At 38.4% G+C, this 19,670-nt stretch overlaps 3 protein-coding genes and 1 long non-coding RNA gene across 5 annotated transcripts; 1 reads left to right on the top strand and 3 right to left on the bottom strand.

Moving 5' to 3' along the window:
- Positions 1–2,726: 2,726 nt before the first annotated feature.
- Positions 2,727–4,352, bottom strand: LOC126615584 (casparian strip membrane protein 2-like). The gene is made up of 3 exons (XM_050283435.1): positions 3,995–4,352; positions 3,755–3,878; positions 2,727–3,095 (listed from the first exon to the last, which is right to left on the bottom strand). The coding sequence occupies exons 1-3, from the start codon at positions 4,306–4,308 to the stop codon at positions 2,880–2,882; spliced, it is 654 nt and encodes a 217-aa protein (XP_050139392.1). The 5' UTR covers positions 4,309–4,352; the 3' UTR covers positions 2,727–2,879.
- Positions 4,353–10,207: 5,855 nt separating this feature from the next.
- Positions 10,208–11,387, top strand: LOC126615585 (protein phosphatase PP2A regulatory subunit A-like). 2 transcript variants are annotated; one of them, XM_050283436.1, is made up of 3 exons: positions 10,208–10,521; positions 10,891–10,971; positions 11,045–11,387. In XM_050283436.1, exons 1-3 carry the CDS (start codon positions 10,312–10,314, stop codon positions 11,126–11,128), a joined length of 375 nt encoding a protein of 124 aa, XP_050139393.1. In that variant the 5' UTR covers positions 10,208–10,311; the 3' UTR covers positions 11,129–11,387. The 2 variants fall into 2 exon arrangements, 1 of the variants encoding a protein (XP_050139393.1); XR_007620840.1 differs by lacking the exon at positions 11,045–11,387 and adding an exon at positions 10,682–10,779 and having other exon boundaries at positions 10,382–10,521; positions 10,891–10,976.
- A 903-nt stretch (positions 11,388–12,290) lies between these two features.
- Positions 12,291–19,670, bottom strand: LOC126615578 (mitochondrial fission protein ELM1). The gene is made up of 10 exons (XM_050283428.1): positions 19,354–19,670; positions 17,971–18,197; positions 17,531–17,627; positions 16,050–16,199; positions 15,752–15,878; positions 13,882–13,994; positions 13,737–13,800; positions 13,544–13,637; positions 13,343–13,451; positions 12,291–12,797 (listed from the first exon to the last, which is right to left on the bottom strand). The coding sequence occupies exons 1-10, from the start codon at positions 19,534–19,536 to the stop codon at positions 12,696–12,698; spliced, it is 1,266 nt and encodes a 421-aa protein (XP_050139385.1). The 5' UTR covers positions 19,537–19,670; the 3' UTR covers positions 12,291–12,695.
- Positions 12,855–13,336, bottom strand: LOC126615592 (uncharacterized). The gene is made up of 2 exons (XR_007620868.1): positions 13,077–13,336; positions 12,855–12,969 (listed from the first exon to the last, which is right to left on the bottom strand). It is a non-coding gene; the product is annotated as an uncharacterized LOC126615592 (long non-coding RNA).

Genomic DNA, 19,670 nt, shown 5'->3' with positions numbered 1-19,670 from the left:
AGCCATTACATAATCTACTCAAATTGGATGATAAAGAAGGAGGGATATGAGAAAAGGAGGATTTCTTCTTTGCTGGTTTGAAGTTCTTCTTCCCTAGACCTTCTCCTTCATTTATAGAGAATGTAATCATATCTCTTGTTGCTATTTGGCCACTTACGTCCCACTTGACGTCTGAAACTCATTTGTTATCATATCATTGGAATATTTGAAATGATAGATTAAAGCATTGAAGAGAGAGTATAGACAAATAATTGAAATTCCCCTAGGCTAGTGAGTAAGCACTCCAATAAATCACAATACAATGGCACATGCATGCTAATAGATACACGTACATAGTGTATGGCCCTATCTAGACTCACACCTCTCCAAATTTGGAGGATGAATCATCACCAATCATTAACTACTAAATTCCTAATGATTACAAACTTGCCAACTCACCCGTAAGTAGACTTCCACCTCTTCACCCAAATCATTAACTTCTATTAATTACCAACTTCCACCTCATCCTTGGGAGAAAAATGAATCAAGCAAAAATTACTCAAATAATCCCACCTGAAGCTCGACTATAGCAATGATAATTGCCATTAGCAAGTAAAAACAACTTTAAGGCCTACCAAAAACAATCTAATACATATATAAGTTACGTACAAAATTACAAAACTACAATGAGGATGGCAAACACTAGAAACCTCTCTAGTTGGAGAAATTTGAGTTTAAAAGTACTAGCTAGGCTTAGATATATTCTTGTAGTGAAATAATCTCTACTAACTTACATGCTAAAAATATGAGTTTTTTGTACTCATAGCGTATATAAGGAACCCAATAAAATTATTACATAAAAATAACTTCGCACATACAAACACACATATATAATCATTTTTTTTAAATATGGGTATTACATACATTCTCTGGAATCTCCTTATATCACCTCTCATCTGAGTTTTAATAACCACTGTTGATCTAGGATTTGTACTCTTCAACACCTCAGCGTATTGTTCAACCTTATGAATGTTTAAGGAAAAGTAATTCCCTTTACAAACTAGGCTGTAGTGTGTTTTTGTGGAAGTTTGTAACACAGGTTTGAATGAGTTTTTGTTAAGCTTGTGAGACATGTTTCATAGGCTTTTAGTAAGCTTTGTAAATTAGGTTACTAGCCACTCTTGTTAATCTGTGTAAACAAATTATACCAACATGTAATATGCTTGTTTGTTTCAATTTTGCATATAAAAGCTAGCTTATATGTTGAAGATTGTATTAATTCTCTAGTTTTATATAGCTCTATGATATATGGACTGCTCTATGAAAAAAAAAAGAAAAAAAAAGAAGAGTTATGAACGAGACTTTTGAGTCTGGACATCTTTTGTACATCAAATAAGAAATGAGAAAGGGAAGTTTGATTTTTTTTTTTTTTTAAACATGCAATTGTGCCTAGCAAATCTCTCTTTTCCTGTTCAATGTATTTTCCTCTCTTTGAGTGCTGCTGCTAAATTATTATTTTTTAAGTAAAACTAAATAAGCTTCTTTAGAGTGCTAATGAAGGAGGTCTTAATTACCTAAATAATTTGATTAAAAAATTTCAATATTTTTCATTATTTATTTGCATTTGCGAAAATCGCCAACTAAAACGAAAGAAACACACAAAGCTAACACTAAGAGGAAAAATATGGCGAGGGAGGAGGAGATCATTGCGATGAAGACGATATTGATGCGCCCAAAGCAACTACACAATCACGGAACATGTACTCCATCAATTTAAGTCGTTCACTATATGGATTAAAACAAGCTAGCCTGATGTGGTATAATTTTCTTGATGAAGTTTTGACCAGGAAAAGCTATATTAATAACCAAAAATGCCCGTGTTTTTCCAAAGAAACCAAATTCTGGGTATTGTAATAGTGACGGTATATGTGATAACATGAACTTAATTGGAACTCCTCCAGAGATCAATAACATTTTTGAATATTTAAAGAGTGATTTTAAAGCTAAGGGCATTTTTAGTATTTCATGGGAGAAGGTGAGAAGGGAATTTATTAATATTATTAATTATATACTTATAATTTCGTGTGATAGAAAACTGTATGAATTCCAATGTAGTTTTTCTTTCTAAATTTCAAGAGTAAAAGAGTTTTAAAATTAAAAAACATAACTACACGTCTACCTCTACTATCGCCACAACCCCATCACTATCATCGCCACCATCACTACCACATTGTCCATGGCTACCATCATTGCCACAACTTCCACAACTCACCATTACTAGTGCCACCACCACCACATTCCCATGGTTATCAACCCCATCAAACCCACATTGCCGGAACCCCTAACTTACAACCATCGTTGCCACCACTACCCCACCACTATCAGACGACAACTCATCGACCACGGGTGATGCTTGTAATAGATTGCTATCTATCACATGCTCTTGGTCTGGTACTTATATTATTATACTTTTAGATTAGTTAGACAAAAATCATCACAAATTCTAGAAAATTGAATTCAATCATTTTAATATTTCATAGTACTCTTAAATTTCTTCATCTAAACATGAATTAGAGTGCAATCCAAAATGGTAATCGTGCACTCTTTCTTCTATTTGCTATTCATTGTGGAGGTGTACGACCCTAACCTAAAGTACCATAGTGGTTAATTAGTATGAAAGATTCTTAAAAATAAAGGAAATAAAGAAAGAAAAACAAAATAAATGAACAAAAACTACTTTTACCATATTCTTTGAAGCCAATTCACACAAATCTTTCATTACAATTATATCATTTTACATTCATCTTAATTTTAATGCAATTAATAACATACACAATCGACAATATGCATCTCTGCAATTTAGAAGTGTTAATTATACAGTAATTAAGCTCCTTAATTTCTCATTTTCTTTTAAGAGCGAAAGTAGAATTCACAACCAGAAACATAAAAAAGACTGCTGCGACAAATGAAGATACAAGAGCCCCACTGAGTGCCTGGCAGAAGTCGTTGTATTGCCTGCAAATAGCAAGCCAGTTTGCGTTCACGTTCCCGTTATGCGCCAAGTACACAATTGCAGATGAAGCGCCATCGGCAGCTATGATTAGAGCAACCATCACCTGCAAAGCATTTAGCAATTAGTTTTTGCAATGCTTTCAGTAAGTCAATATATATATACAGATCAACATATATAATTAAGCAAAGAGAAAACGGGGACCTCTTTAACAATAGAGTTATGATATATATACCATGGGAGTAGGTTTTCACACATCCATTTTAACCTCTCATACACGACACAACCCTCTTTATTTATGACGGTCGGATTTGAAATTAAAGAGAGATAACAAACATGATCAAACATGGGTGTGTGGGAGGAGAAAAAGAGTGATAATTATAATTTCCTAGATACATCTAACTGATCATTTCTAGAGCGTTGTTTCATTAATAAAAAATAAATAAATTGAGCAGCCTCTCTATAAATGGCGGTAAGGCTAGCCGACATTCACCTCTCCCAGACCCTGCGTAAAGCGGGAGCCTTGTGCACTGGGTACGACCTTTTTTATTAGTTAGATTTAAAAGGACGGATCACATGACATGCTAATTATTATATGGACGATAATTAGTCTCATATTTAGGTTTAAAAGTTTAAATACTAAGATTTTATAAGTGTTATAATTTGAATGAACAAACATTCGAAAGTCACGAACAAAAAAACTAAAAAGCACTCATCATTATGCCATGCGAGGTATTGAACAGTAGAATTTGTTAGTCATATTACTGTGTCAAGGATAACGAGTAGTAGCCTTGGCCCTATTGCATGAGGTCGAATAACGCAGATTATAGAGAAGGGCAAGGAGAACCCTATGTATCCCACAGCTACTGCATTTGCAACAACAAAAAACCTGCACGTATCAATGAATTAATCCATCACTTCCCTTTTAATCAAGCAAATAATATTAACTTGTTACTTGAAAGAGATTTCGCAATTTAAACGAAGCATATAAATATTTTTTCGTACGTGAAAGTTGGAAGATCATTGTACTGAGCATGGAACTGGAAGAACTGTGTGAAGAAAGGAAGAATCTGTTCAGTATTCCCTGCAGTGTAAGCCGCAGCAACAGCAGCTGAACCGGCACCGAGCCGCAGCACAATGTCTATGATCGCCAGACCCTTTTTCCATCCTCCTCCCTTAGTCCTGATTTTGGTAACTTTTCCGGTGACCGCAGCAGCAGCAGGAGGAGGAGCACCTTCAGCAGCCTTTCCTTTGGCACTGTAATTCGCCTTTTCCCCGGTACTAATGGCTACTACTTCTCCACTCTTTTTCGATTCCATATTATCAGATGCAGAAATTGAAATGATTTTGTATGATCAAAGGAATGCTGGGGATGGGGTTTATATAGGGATATGCAGTGATTAATTAATGCATTAGTTTTAATGTTGTTTTTAATTAGAAGATGACTTGAGGAACAGGAGTTGTTGCCAAAAGCTCACTTGCTCCACTAATTAAGGAACATCATGGGAAAATGCTAATCAAAGTGTTTAATTACGTACATTACCCTAGCTAAAGCATTAAGTTTGATATGTATGATCATGCTGCGAGTGTAATCCCCACTTAATTAGTAGTGTTTAATATATGTTAGTATATTGGTTGATGGATCAAGTCATTGGTGGGATGATTAATCAGCAATGAGATCATCAAATATCGTTATTTAAATTCATGTTAAGGTTTCTATGAATTAATTTGTATGAGACTTGAAAACATATGACATTCGAAAAAGGAAGCCGTTATTACACGTTCTGAAAAGTTATCGTGCACTCCTCTATAATTTAAAAAACAAAATAAAGAGAAGCAAAATGCCTCATTACATTTTAACGATATTTACTCTCCTAATTTTTTGAGTCATCATTTCCCTCACGATCTCACTCTCCTCCATCACAATCTCAACATCCCCGTCTCCCTCACGGCCTCGCAACCTCGATGCACGCCTCGAACCTGTCATCTAGACCTGGCATTTTGGACCCGACCCGTTAACCCGACCCGTTAATATTAATGTTTGGGTGGATGCTTAACGGGTTGGATCGCTAACGGGTGAACCCGTTAACAACCCGTTAAATAATGGGTCACTTTGGGTCAACCCGTTAGACCCGTTAGCACCTGTTAGTTGAGGATGCTTTTGTAATTTTAGTAAAGTCTTGACAACAAAAAAAAAATTTATGCAAAAAAAAAAAAAAAAATTGTTAACTGGTTGTTAACGGGTGAAACGGGTGATCCGTTAGCTTAACGGGTCGGGTTAGGATGACCCGTTAGCTTAACGGGTCGGGTTCGGATGACCTGTTAACTTAACGGGTCAGATTCAACCCGATCCAAACCCAATAAACCCGACCCGTTTACAGGGTTACTGTCATCCACTTCGCGACCTGCATCCACGCCTCTAACCCGTTATCCACTCTTCCTGTTAGACATCGTTGGTGGATTCGTGGACCGGAGCTGGATTTTTAGTTTGGACTTCAAGGGATGATGGAAGAAATCTAGCCCGAATAAAATTGATAGGACCTAACCTATACCGGACCAAATCAATTACTCGTTTTCAATCTTGGGGGTGAAGCAAACAGACCGGGTCCCGCCAAATCAAAATCCAATATTAAAAGGTAAAAGTAAAAAAGTATATTGGTCGATTGCTTCTGAACTAGTATAAAACTGCTTGAAGTTTAATTTTAAGCCTATTCTTTAGAACTTTTATAATTAGTCAATTTCTCCTTGAACTTTAATTGGAGCCGATTACCCTCCTGAATTTTTATAATAAGCCAATTTCCTCCATAATTGGATTTTAAAATTTTCATCCAATTTTCCATCCATCTTGATCACATGGAAAATTGAATGGATTAAAAATTGAATGAAAAAATTGAATGGATTAAAAATTGAATGAAAGGTTTCAAAATATGGAGAATTGGCTATTTATAAAAGTTCAGGGAGTAATCGGCTAAAATTAAAGTTCAAGTGGGAAATTAGCTAATTATAAAAGTTCAAGAGGGTAATCGACTAAAATTAAAGTTCAGGCAACTCCATACAAATTCAAAGGGCAAATCAACAAATACCTCAGGGTTAAAAAAGCTGGTTCGCAAAAGAACAACAACAACAACAACAACAAAGCCTTTTCCCACTAAGTGGGGTCGGCTATATGAATCCTAGAACGTCATTGCGCTCGGTTTTGTGTCATGTCCTCCGTTAGATCCAAGTACTCTAAGTCTTTTTTTTAGAGTCTCTTCCAAAGTTTTCCTAGGTCTTCCTCTACCCCTTCGGCCCTGAACCTCTGTCCAGTAGTGACATCTTCGAACCGGAGCGTCAGTAGGCCTTCTTTGCACATGTCCAAATCACCGGAACCGATTTTCTCTCATCTTTCTTTCAATTTCGGCTACTCCTACTTTACCTCGGATATCCTCATTCCCAATCTTATCCTTTCTCGTGTGCCCACACATCCCATGAAGCATCCTCATCTCCGCCACACCCATTTTTTGTACGTGTTGATGCTTCACCGCCCAACATTCTGTGCCATACAACATCGCTGGCCTTATTGCCGTCCTATAAAATTTTCCCTTGAGCTTCAGTGACCTATGACGGTCACACAACACGCCGGATGCACTCTTACACTTCATCCATCCAGCTTGTATTCTATGGTTGAGATCTCCATCTAATTCTCCGTTCTCTTGCACGATAGATCTTAGGTAGCGAAAACGGTCGCTTTTTGTGATCTTCGCTAGATTGCTCCGGTCATTAGTATGGATAAATATATAAATGGATAGAGATAGGAAAGCGAACACAAGATGTACGTGGTTCACCTAGATTGGCTACGTCCACGGAATAGAGGAGTTCTCATTAATTGTGAAGGGTTTACACAAGTACATAGGTTCAAGCTCTCCTTTAGTGAGTACAAGTGAATGATTTAGTACAAAAGACATTAGGAAATATTGTGGGAGAATTATCTCGTAATCACGAAACTTCTAAGTATCGGAGTGTGGTATCGTCTTGACGTGCCTTATCTGTCTCATAGGTAGATGGGGTATCTTCTCTGGAAGTACTCTTCCTCCATCCAGGGGTGATATCTTTAACTAGTGGAGATGCACAAGGTAATGTATCAATTTCACTTGAAGCTTACTTGTAGTTTCAAGCTTGGTCAAGCGCAATACAAACCATGTAGTAGGAGTCCCCTAAGTCGTCGAGCTAGGGGATCTGCTGAAAGAGGTGACAAACAAGGTAAGCAATCATAGCTCCGGCTGATTGTTCACAGTCTCCCTATCTTGCAAGCAACATGAAGGATAAAGAGAAGAAAATGAGAAGAGATGATATGAGATACTTTTGCTTTTGAAGAAGTAACTTTCCACAGGCTTATTCTTGAACTGAGCGGGAGGGTTTTCAGGTTTCCTCCAAAGTATAAGGCCGACTGAAGAATTTGAGGGTCAAAACAAATCTAGAGTACGTTCGACCCTGCTGATATGGGATACTTTTGCTTTGACAGAGTAATGGATGTATCAGCACGTGTGCTGTTACGCTTGTCTCCACATGCTTCCTTGTATCCTTCTCCCTTGCCCTATCTGTTCCTCAGGCAGATGCGGTATCTTCCCTGGAAGCATAAGATGTTGAAGATGAGTACTCGAGAGCAATGTCAGGTAAGTAATCAGGTAAGGGGTTCCAGGCAGTCAGTTCCTGGCTGGAAGCTTGATTCCAAGTACTGACTGATTGCTCTCTTTCTCCTTGTCTTGCAGGTAAGAACAAGGTCAAAGGAAAAAACAGGGAAAAAGCATGATATGGGATACTCTTGCTTTTAACCCTGATGATATGAGATGTTCTTGCTCTAGTATAGCTTATTTGCAGAGGTATTATCGGGGGGAAAGAAAGCTGAATATTTCGAAAGACTTCGTTGGGAGTGCCCTCTCAGATATGAGGAAGGGTTGAGCATTTTTGCAGGTCTGCCTGTCCATTGGAGATGGAGGTCGACATATATAGGAGTCTCCTTAACAACAAGTAGTAATGCTATTCCTTTACCCTACTTGGTCATAGCACAGTAGTGGGAGCTGCCAGCTTCACATGTTTTAACGTTGTCAGAGCACTTTGAAAAAGTGGTTTGTGGTATCTGGAAAGCTGATGTTGCGTGTGAAGATTACAGACAGCTTTATCCAAGGAGATCCGGCTCTTGAAGTTGGGAAAGTGTTGCCTCTTCGGTTTTCGAACAAGCAATCCTATCGGGGATCTGGCTCTCGAGATTCGGAGAACGATGCCTCTTCGATTTTTGAGAAAGCAATCATGCTGGGGGTCTGGCTCTCGAGATTCGGAGAGTGGTATCTCTTCGATTTTTGAGAAAGTAATCATGTTGGGAGTCTGGCTCTCGAGATTCGGAGGGCGGTGCCTCTTCAATTTTGGAGCAAGCAATCTTGTTGGGAGTGTTTTCTCGAATGTGAGTAAAGGTTGGGCATGTTTGCTAGTCTAACTTGCCACGAAGCACAGAGGTTGACACACATGGACTTTCCAATTATCCAGCAATGGTACTGTTCCTTTACCCTCTTCGATTTTTGAGAAAGCAGTCATGTTGGGAGTCTGGCTCTCGAGATTCGGAGGACGGTGCCTCTTCGATTTTGGAGCAAGCAATCTTGTTGGGAGTGTTTTCTCGAATGTGATTAAAGGTTGGGCATGTTTGCTAGTCTACCTTGCCACGAAGCACAGAGGTTGACACACAGGGACTTTCCAATTATCCAGCAGTGGTACTGTTCCTTTACCCTTGTGGGTAATAATATGGTAGCTAGACCTTCAAAATTTATGTGTCTAAACTTTGTTAGTGTTGTTTCTTTGCTATTATTTTACCCTTCTTGGTCAGAGCGATGTAGTGGGAGCTGTAAGCTTCACGTGTTCAACTTTGGCAGAGAACTTTGGCAAAGTTATCTGTGGTACCCATGAGCTACTGTTGCGTGTGGGAAGTGGGTGATTGAACAGTAAGACTCATGTGCTTTCTACTTCACCAGAAATCTTCGACCAAATGCCCATAATTTCCGCAAAGCTGAGTGTGCGTGTGACAGGTGCTGACAAGGCTGGAAAAGTAGGTGCCTCTTCGATTTCTGAGATCGACCCTCGTGGTCTCTGAGCAGCCCAGCTTTTGAGAAAGCAAGCGCCTCTTCGATTTCTGAGATCGGCCTTCGTGGTCTTTGCGCAGCCCAGCTTTTGAGAAAGCAAACGCCTCTTCGATTTCTGAGATCGACCATCGTGGTATCTGAGCAGCCTTGCTTTTGAGAAAACAAACACCTCTTCGATTTCTGAGCAGGCGCCTCTTCGATTTCTGAAGCTCCGTCGAGTGCAGATTTTTATAGGGGCTGGCATTAAGTTCCAAAGCACACTTGAATCTCCACCAGTAGAAGCTTCATTCTTGCACTTCTAAGATCTTGATTTGTCCGACCTCTTCTCTCTTCAACACCTTTGAAAATGTCTGGCCCCTCCTACCGTCGTTTTGACTTGAACCTTGTTGAAGAGGCAGCCCCGCCTTCTCCTGACAACATATGGCGTCCATCATTCGTCTCCCCTACTGGTCCTCTTACCGTTGGGGATTCCGTGATGAAGAATGATATGACCGCTGCGGTGGTGGCCAGGAACCTTCTCACTCCCAAAGATAACATACTACTTTCCAAACGATCTGATGAGTTAGCTGTTAAGGATTCTCTGGCTCTCAATGTTCAGTGTGCAGGTTCTGTGTCTAATATGGCCCAACGCCTATTTGCTCGAACCCGCCAAGTTGAATCATTGGCGGCTGAAGTAATGAGTCTCAAACAGGAGATTAGAGGGCTCAAGCATGAGAATAAACAGTTGCACCGGCTCGCACATGATTATAGGGGTGGGTTGGAAAAACCGAAAACCGAAAAAAACCGACAACCGAACCGAACCGAGACCGAAAAAAACCGAACCGAAAAAAAAACCGAACCGAATTTAGTTGGTTCGGTTTCGGTTTTTGAGGTATGAAAACCGGACCGGACCGAACCGAACCGAAATATGAAAATAAAATATAAATACTCAAAACCTGCTGGAGAGGAGATTCGAACCCCTTCCGTCCAGGTGGGGATAGCTTCCTTCAAACCAACTTGACTGTAGGCTTTGTATTGCTATAATTGTACCAGTATAATATTTATAGGCATTCTAATCTTAAAGTTTTATAAAATTTATAAAGTTCACAAACCCTAGCCGTCATTCATTTTCTTTTCATTCTCAAATCTCTCCTCTCTTTCTCTCATCCGCTGCGCTTCCTCAGTCTCTCGCTCCCCAAAAATCAAACGCCGTGGTAAACAGGCGCTGAAAAATGGATGGGGGGAGTTCCGGCGCTGCTTCCGACGCTGCAAGTGAAGGCGATGATCCTGATCCACTCCGCCTTGTCCGATGACACGCGTACTGTGGTGGATTCGGTGGAGTTGGAGCTCACCGACATGGACCTCAAATCCATCTCCTCCAGGTCCTTGCCCGACCCGCATACCCTCCGAAAGTCCTCTCACCTCCTCGGCCCCAAAGTCCTCCAGGTATTGACTCCTCACAAGTTTTTCTTTCTGTATGTTTACATATTTTTTTTTCTGTGTGTGTCGAACTGGTGGTTAAACATGAGATTTTTTATAAAGTACATACTTATATCTGGTGGTTGGACTATGTGGTATTCAATTTTGTTCTGGATTCTCGAGGAAGGTAGACCTGTTTAGTAGCATGCTGCAGGAAAAGTAACTAAGTTTTGCCGAATTGTGAATCCAGAACTTGCCATTCAGCAGATCCTTCCTTTCGTAAAGGTTGCACATCTCACTTAACCTATGGTTATACTTTCCCTAAGAAGTTTGTTGTAGTTTTTAGGCAGTTCTAAATACTGTTATGCTTTTACTTACTATGTTTGCCTGCCATAGGAATTGTCGACAGATTCTTCCCAGCACGTTCGTTCTGCATTGGCTTCAGTAATAATGGGAATGGCACAAGTTTTAGGAAAGGCAAGAAAATTTTGGGGCTGTTATTTAATTCAAATTCTTACTTCGAAGCTAATTTTTCTCCCTCTCACTGTAGGATGCAACTATAGAGCAGCTGCTGCCTATTTTTCTTTCTCTTCTAAAAGACGAGTTTCCTGATGTTTCAATATCTCATGTTTGAAGGCTTCTGGTTTGAGTATTGATGTTTCAATATCTCATGTTTATCTCTTGGCTCAGAAAAGCAAAAAGAACAAGAAAAGGAGTGATGTTTATGGGTTTTTGTTTCTTTTCCATCATCATATACAATGAATTTGCTGCCTATGATGGTTAATCAAGTAAAAACATAGGATCCTTTTCTGTGGGTGGTTGACAGGTGGTGTGATTTCAAAATGTATAAATTGTAGTATTCGGTGATGCAGTATTGCCTCGTTTTAGATCTATTTTACTGAGAAAAAAAAAAAAACCGAAAAAAAACCGAAACCGAACCGAAAAAACCGAACCGAAAAAAAAACCGAACCGAAAAAAACCGAAAAAAAATTGGGCCGAACCGAACCGAACCGAAATTTCGGTTTGGTTTCGGTTTTGGCAAAAAACCGAACCGAAAAGAACCGAACCCAGCCCTACATGATTATGCTACAAACATGAAGAGGAAGCTTGACCAGATGAAGGAATCTGATGGTCAGGTTTTACTTGATCATCAGAGATTTGTGGGTTTATTCCAAAGGCATTTATTGCCTTCGTCTTCTGGGGTTGTACCGCGTAATGAAGCTCCAAATGATCAACCTCTGATGCCTCCTCCTTCTAGGGTTCTGTCCAGTACTGAGGCTCCGAATGATCCCCCTCCGGTGCCTTCTCTTTCTGGGGCTCTACCGACTGCTGAGACTTCTCCTAAGCAACCTTTGTGAAGGCTCCCTCTTGTTTGTTTATTTTGACTTATGTATATGTACATATTTGTAGCTTATCGGGGATATCAATAAATAAGCTTTCCTTCATTTCAACGTATTGTGTTAAATACACCAAAGCCTTCTTCGCTAAGTTCTTTGAATTTTCTTTTGTTGAAGCTTTGTGAGTGGAGCATGTAGGTTGAGGTAGTGTTCCCTTAATTTCCTGAGTGAGGAAAACTTCTCGGTTGGAGACCTGGAAAATCCAAGTCACTGAGTGGGATCGGCTATATGAATCTTAGAACGCCATTGTGCTCAGTCCTGTGTCATGTCCTTCGTTAAATCCAAGTACTCTAAGTCTTTTCTTAGAGTCTCTTCCAAAGTTTTCCTAGGTCTTCCTCTAAACAATTTGATAAAATCTGTAGATAACCAAACAGGTCACGGTGCATGTAAAGAAGTATGTTAGCTAGTGAAATTTGGTTATATTCCTCCAAGTAATTGTAAATCAAACAGAATCTAGTAAACCACTTTTAAATTACAGATGAATTCCTTTCAGAACAAGAACCATCCCACTTTTTTTTTTTTTGAACATACGATATTATCTACACTAATGGGTAGAGAACCATCCCACCTTTAGACAAAAGAAACACTCGCCCCTCTTCAAAATTTACAAGCCGCACAATTACAGAAAGCCTTTAGTCTCGTCTCAAGACCCCCGAAAGGGGAAGAATCAAAGATAAGAGCTACAAAAGCCTTTAGCAGTCATTCCTATACGGTGCTATCACAAAAAACCTAACTTTCAATGGATCTATCTCTTAACATAAGATTTGAGTGTGTTTACAATTAAAAAGGTTATCAACTCACTTCCTATGGTCGCAATCTCCATCCACGCTCCGCAAGTGCTTTGTGCACTCGACTAGCTGCTTCTGCGGTTTCATTGAGCGGAGGGTAACTCCAGCTCTCTGAAATCTGTCAAAATATTCAAAGCACCGAAGATCATAAGATTGAGAAAAGCAGAAAGTATGCTTGAGACCAATATATAAATCTTTATTCAGTACAAAGAAGTTATTACACGGAAGGTTTGTCAAAGTATAAGGAAGTTCCAAGCATTCCAAATGCACATATTATCATTATTAGCGAACTGAAGTCGGACATTTGCGATTCCACCAAGAAACAAAAAAGTGTAAGACTTTAAAACTATAATGGCCCATAAACCTTCCAAAGAAGAGAAAAAGGCTTTATCCTCACCTTTCATGCCAAAATCCACCATTACAATGTGTGAAAACAAGAAATATTTCCTCGGTTTTGGTATAATCCTTTGGAATGGATAACAAAGCAATTTTTTTAGCACCACTACTGAGAATCTGTGTGTGTATGTGTGTCTACAAGGGAAGAAAATGACGTCTATGTTGACAGAGAACAATGAAAGAACAATGCAATCCTAAGAAGGGCATCCTTCTGTAATCTGCCACCTTGTATGGAAAAGTTACCAAAACAAATTAGTTTTTACTTACATTCTCAGAACCTGTAAACGGCCGAACCACTCCTCGATCCTTAAGTGATTTATGGAACTCTGAGAACTTCCATGTACATCGCTCAGCTCCCATAATATAGACAGGCTTCCTGGAAATATGCAGAGACAAAATTAATATGCTTAAATAAAAAATACATTAAAGAAAATATCATCAATACAGATGTAATTTCCTCAATCATACCCAGTGCTGCAAACCTCGCTTATCATACTGACAGAATCTGCAGTGACAACAAATGCATCGGCCCAGGCTAAATGGCCCAGGTGCGGGTTTGGCTCTGGGGACCAAAATATTTATCAGTACAGCACTAACACCCCAATTCATATCAAAGATAAGACTTGACCTGAAAGCCAAATGATTAAATTTCACATGATACCTTGACCATCCCAGATGTAAACTTTTGGATTACCACCAAGCTCTTTCAATATAACATTAGATACCTGTAGACGAGCAAAAGGAAAACAATTAGTACCACTACAAAGTACAAACCAAAGTATGAATATGTACATCCGTAGCAACACCTTTTCAGGAGTCCTATTAGAGAAACATATTCTGATACTCCCACAGCTATCAAGAACACTAAGCAGATTGGTTGTCAATTGCCTTGCAAGGTCCGCACCATAATGACAATTGCCTATTAAAGGAAAAAAAAAAGGATACACATCATACAAGCCCTAACAGGAATACGTGGGCCGCTCCAAACAAAATTAACAAAGTAGGATCAGAACAAGTTGTTCCCAAAATTCTTGAAAACTCAGAAAATGAATGATCTAATATTCATCAAAGAAATCAGCTCTCTATTAACTCTCGAATCACTAATGTGCAACAGAAATCTCTGAAACATAAAAGAAACTAAAATATCTTCAGTATACCTACATTTCTGTACTCTGCCATAATAATTTCAACTTTGAGATTCAGACAAATCACAATAAAACAGACATACAAAACAACTCTTGCATTATCCTTCTTAGTATAAATTTGGAGTAAAATTTGGGCTGGTGAAAATAAACAAAACAAAAAGTCGCAAACTTCACAACATGAATCAACATTTTCTGGTAGGGTAGCACTAGCTCATGCATAAATTAGTAAGTATATACTTTGAACTCTCTTTCCTAGCTAGCTACATGGCCATTTGGTGACTTTAAAAGACACGGGTCAGTATCATGTTATTTCCACTATTTTATACTATGACCAATGTATTAAAAGCGTGAGGCGTGGGCGAGGCGTCCGAGGTGAAGCCCTGTCTAGGCGTGAGGCGAAGCCTCACGGGATTAAATTATTTATTTATTTTTTATATATTATACATATAATTGTATATAAAAAAATAATACTATGTAATTTAAACCTTCATTCTCAATTTATATATTATACATAGATTAAGTATATAATATTATAATCCCCTTATCTATACTTTGGCTGCGTTTGTTGCACCGGACTATCTTGGACTGGACTAGCTTCAAGGATTAAACTGAACTGGCTTAGAATAGACTAAGTTTGACTGATTTAATGAAGTATTTGGTGCAGTGTCCGATTAAAAAGAGGATTCTAATATTATGTACTTAATCTATATATATATATATATATATATATATACATATATACATATATACATATATATTAATATTCTATTATAACTTAATCTTATCAATTAATATTTTATTAATTTTTTAATCTATATGAATTAATATTTTATTATTACTTATTATTTCAAGAATCGTCCCGTGACCTCCCTTGTTTTCTCCGCCTCATCTTCTTTCTCTATACCTCCATTTTTCTCTCCGCCCACCGCATCCCTCCCATCTGCCTCTTTTCTCCTTCATTTTCTCTGTACCAGGGTCTCCATCCCCTTCTTTTTTTCTCCCATTTCACCTCTGTACCACTGTCCCCTCTCTTCTCCCTTTGTATTTATTTTGTTTCGCCTCAAAGGAAACGCCTGGCACGGGAGCTGAAGCAGCAGAATAGCGGAGATCGTTCACGGATTCTAAGTCCTTCAAGCGGAGATCTGGTGTTCTTTCGTGAAGCAAAAAGGGGAAATCTGGGTTGTGGGTTCATCGGGAAGCAAACAGGGGCAGATGCGCCTGGACGCCTTGAGGCGCGCCTCCGCCGCCTCAGCGTCTCCGGCGAAGCATTTCGCCTACTCCATCAAAACAGAGGCGTTTGCCTCACCGCCCAGCCTCAAGGGCGCCCTAGGCGCGCCCCGAGGCGAGTTCTTTAAAACATTGACTATGACTATAAGCAAAATAAACAGCTTAATCTAACCTAACATGAAGCAGGCCTTTAAATTCAAAAACAGTATAAATTAATAGCAATCATGACCTAGCAGTCAAATACTTATTTGTCAATCCTGTAAACCATAAAGCAACAAAGATCCAGAGTGCAACAAAATATTACCTGTTGGGCCACCAATGTTCAGCACAAGTAAAGGTTTTGGCAAAGGTGCAAACTCATCACGCCATGCACTAGCTGCATTACGAAGTGAACCAGCATCCACTTGATGTAAAGCTCCAACAGTGAGGACCTTATTTAGAAGTTTTTAGTATGTCATAGCTTGTTGGGGGAGAGGGAGGGAGGGGGGAAGGAAATTAAAATAGCTTCAACTTTCAAAGTACTAAGAGCAGTTGATATTTAAGAAGGTTAAAGTTTCTTAAATATATCAAATGCATGCAAATAATAAGATCATCATACATACCACATGACTGTCAGGAGGTTCACGTGGAGTTATCCACTTACGAATAAATTGAGGAACCTGCTGTTGTGCTTCACGAGTCAAAGGATAGTAATCGTGCTTAGGGGTAATAACCAAGTCAAATCTATTTAGATGCAACCTGGGATGTAGTATCTGCAAAACAAATGGAAAAAGATGGGGTCAACAAAAAAAGACAAGATTACGAACATTTTGGGTATTCAAATGACATGGCAAAAAACAACCACAGCCACAAAAAAGAAAAGAAGGTGTGATTGTTGAGCTACGGAAAATTATGAATCTAGTCATAGACTAAAAGTCCCTTCGCATCCAGGCAAGCAAGCAAATGATTTCCTTAACTGTAATATAAGAGGCACCTACTCCAAAGATCTCTCTGACCTTAGCACCTAATACAGAGAAAATTGTGCACTTCTTTTTCCGAGGAGATTTGTTCACTTCCAACAACTAAACCCTCATTGCAAAACAGATGAGTACAGGCATACTCGAGCAAATTCATATCAAACTTGATGAAATCAATAGAAAATTATAACACTAGAAATGAAGCATTTCATGAAATCAAATGAGAAAAGAAAATGATAACATGACCTAGTTTTCATAATTAAGAAATAAGACCTTAAAGACAAATCAATGGGCACTGAAATCCAACACTAACCCATAAACCAAGAAAAAGGTCAATTCCAAACCCATTCATATTTCATACACACAAAACTAATCACTTAATCACATAAAAAACCTAGTACAGTTTAAATCCTTTAAGGTTGAGAAGTTAAATAGATGTCTATGGATCATGTGTAAAACCACTTAGAATGAATGGGACAAATGAAAGTCACAGAGCCAGGGAAACCATGATTTCCATAGACTTAGGAAACCAGATATTCAATCTAAAATCTTTAATTACACTTTTATTGCCATTACAACATTAACAGTAAAGATCTGAAACCAGAAAACTCATACAGAATTAGGTGCAAAGGCAGTGAGTAGCACTAGCTGTGGTATCCATAATAACAAGCATAAGTCTGAAGTTGGAAGAATACAGATTGAAATTGAAGTGGCCATTATTACATAATTCAAAGGCATGGTAAAGCCGAGAACACTATGGGAAAGGTACAGGAAATGTCAAACCAAATATAATGGACGACTTCATACAATCACAACCAAGAAGGCTGTTATGTGTTAAAAATACAAACCACATTTCCAACCTAATAAATAAACTACAAAAATACCACCACTGGAAAGTAAAATATCCAAAAACTATCTCAAGTTGACCTGAACTCAAGCAAAACATACAGGAAGATACTGCAATCATACTGTCACATAAAGATAAATGTAAGCATTTTGACATATTCATTTATTGTAATCTCAGCATCTACCACCAAACCATGCAATCAAGGCCAAAGTCATTTAGGAAATGGAAGATATAGCTAAAAACTGATACAAGAAAAAAAAAGAAGGTCCCATTGACAAACCTGAACAACAAAAGCATTGTCAGATGCAAGTAGTTTAATAGAACTTGAAACAGAAATGGTATCCCTTCCAGAAGCTACCACCAATATAGGTCCATCCCTAAAAATAAAAAGAATAAGTACCAAGATTGGGTAGATATCAAGACAAGCACCACATTCTAAATTAGGCAAAAACCATTCAGGATATTGGCATGTTTGTTTCCTAAATACACTTTTTGATTTTGTTTTTCGTTTCTTTTTTAATACTTCCACACTGCGTTGCAGACTCAGATTCGAAACTAGGCCCATACCTACCCTACAATCTTTTGGAGGCAACTCCAGATAATAGATAGAGAGGTTCCCTAAGGAATCGAACCCCAGACCACGTGGAAACAAACATGAGGCAAAAAGTTTAAAAAGGCATTTCATACAACTAACTGTGAAAGAAGAGAAGATATATTTACTTTTCAAAAGTCTGACGAGCCATTGTCACAATCTGATGGACATCAGCTTCTAAAACACCTTTCAACCCCACACCGCCACCATTTTCTGCAGGTAGAGGCAAACCTCTCTGCCCCCGATACTTTAATATAATACAAATCTGTCTTATGATGTAATCTAAGTTTTTGTGAAGAGAAACTGGGAGCCAGTGAAGCCACTCATTCAGTCCTCCTTTCGGCCTTGTAACACGCTGCATGGCATTGCCAATTTAAAAGATATAACAGAGTCAAAACGTACACGTGTAAGTAAAAGTGCATCTGACATAAGAATAAATTTGAGGATCAAGCGAAACTCTTAATTACAAAAGGTTATTACTTAGGCCGACAGTGATATTAACACCGTGTTTCCAGACAATGATTGGTTACAACTTACGATACTACTAGTATTTTTCAAATCACAAGAACTATAGAAAGCATGACCTTTCTGATGTTATTGCTTCAAGTAGTTAGGGCAGAATCACACGCACATTATAAAAATTGGAAGAAAATAACAATGAAAGATGACAATTCAGCCATTTGTATCACAAAGGAGGTCTAGTTAACATGAATATTGCATGGTCAAGTTATAAATAGAAACTTAAAAAATTTATAAGGAAAATTAAGCTTCAAATGCATATTAGAAGCAATAATTTCTTTACAGCAAGAAAGGTACTGTAACAAGCAAACACAATTAATATAAAAACGAAACCTTTCTAGTTGCTATAGCTATACCATCTTTAATGAAAACACCAATACATCAAAGACCACCTAATTATTTTTATCAAAACTGATAAGTAAGTCATAACAAAGCAAACCAAAAAATCCTCCGCCAAAGACCAATAAAATATCTCATACATCTTGAAACAAACGAAATTCAGCACAGAGGAGCTACGTTCAACTGACTCTAGAACACATAACAACAAAACAAGGAACAATGAACAGAAATGGATTCAAAGACGAACGCGGCCGCTTTTCAGTGAATACACATTCAAAGCAAGTAGCATGTAACAACTAAATAAACCTATAACAGATTCAAGTATTGGACACGGATATAACATCGTTTTCTAACTGTTAGAGTTACTCATACATTATACTTCGGTACTAAATTGCTAACACCTTTTGTATTCATATCAAGTATAATAAATTATATTCCAACAAAAAAGTATAATAATTTATATTACGAACCTAATATGCATTTAGGTTGTGAAAGTCATATAATTTTGATATGTTCTTGAGCTTAAAATTACAACTATCACACAGAAATTTAGTACGAAATATTTAATGGGTAGTCTAGCATACAAAATTATAACCATAATTGGGGAAATCAAAATGTTTAAACCCACGATTAGGTTTAATCACGTAACTTACATATAAGACATGCTTATCAGCGAGGCCGAGAGCACGAACCAAGCCGATGCTCTGATTCTCCGAACCAGGGTAGCCGTTGCCAATCACGACGGCGCGCCTAACGACGCCGTAAACACCGCCTTCGAAGATTTCCGGTGTGCCCAGTTTGGGACTGGGCGGCTCCGGAAGCTGTATGGGTCTCATGAAAGTTGAGAGTTTCGGATTCGGATCTTCAATTCGAAGGTGCAAAGGAGCAGTAGAGTTGGTGCGAACTCACGGTAGTTAATTTCCCTCTGCCTACTGTTTGGCTGCCAAGAAAGTCACTAAGCATAATTATT

This window comes from Malus sylvestris, chromosome 3 (genome assembly GCF_916048215.2).
Source record: "Malus sylvestris chromosome 3, drMalSylv7.2, whole genome shotgun sequence".
NCBI lineage: Eukaryota > Viridiplantae > Streptophyta > Magnoliopsida > Rosales > Rosaceae > Malus > Malus sylvestris.
Note: the sequence above shows the minus strand (reverse complement) of the source record. Positions and strands in the feature narration are given on the sequence as shown.

Coding starts and splice junctions, on each gene's coding strand:
- LOC126615584 (XM_050283435.1), bottom strand. CDS start 4,308: ATGGAATCGAAAAAGAGTGGAGAAGTAGTAGCCATTAGTACCGGGGAA. Junction 3,879..3,994: donor AATGATCTTCCAACTTTCAC/GTACGAAAAAAT, acceptor TGATACGTGCAG/GTTTTTTGTTGTTGCAAATG. Junction 3,096..3,754: donor TACTCGTTATCCTTGACACA/GTAATATGACTA, acceptor AATGCTTTGCAG/GTGATGGTTGCTCTAATCAT.
- LOC126615585 (XM_050283436.1), top strand. CDS start 10,312: ATGGGGGGAGTTCCGGCGCTGCTTCCGACGCTGCAAGTGAAGGCGATG. Junction 10,522..10,890: donor TCGGCCCCAAAGTCCTCCAG/GTATTGACTCCT, acceptor TGCCTGCCATAG/GAATTGTCGACAGATTCTTC. Junction 10,972..11,044: donor TGGCACAAGTTTTAGGAAAG/GCAAGAAAATTT, acceptor CTCTCACTGTAG/GATGCAACTATAGAGCAGCT.
- LOC126615578 (XM_050283428.1), bottom strand. CDS start 19,536: ATGAGACCCATACAGCTTCCGGAGCCGCCCAGTCCCAAACTGGGCACA. Junction 18,198..19,353: donor CTGATAAGCATGTCTTATAT/GTAAGTTACGTG, acceptor AATGCCATGCAG/CGTGTTACAAGGCCGAAAGG. Junction 16,200..17,530: donor ACAATGCTTTTGTTGTTCAG/GTTTGTCAATGG, acceptor TTTGTTTTGCAG/ATACTACATCCCAGGTTGCA.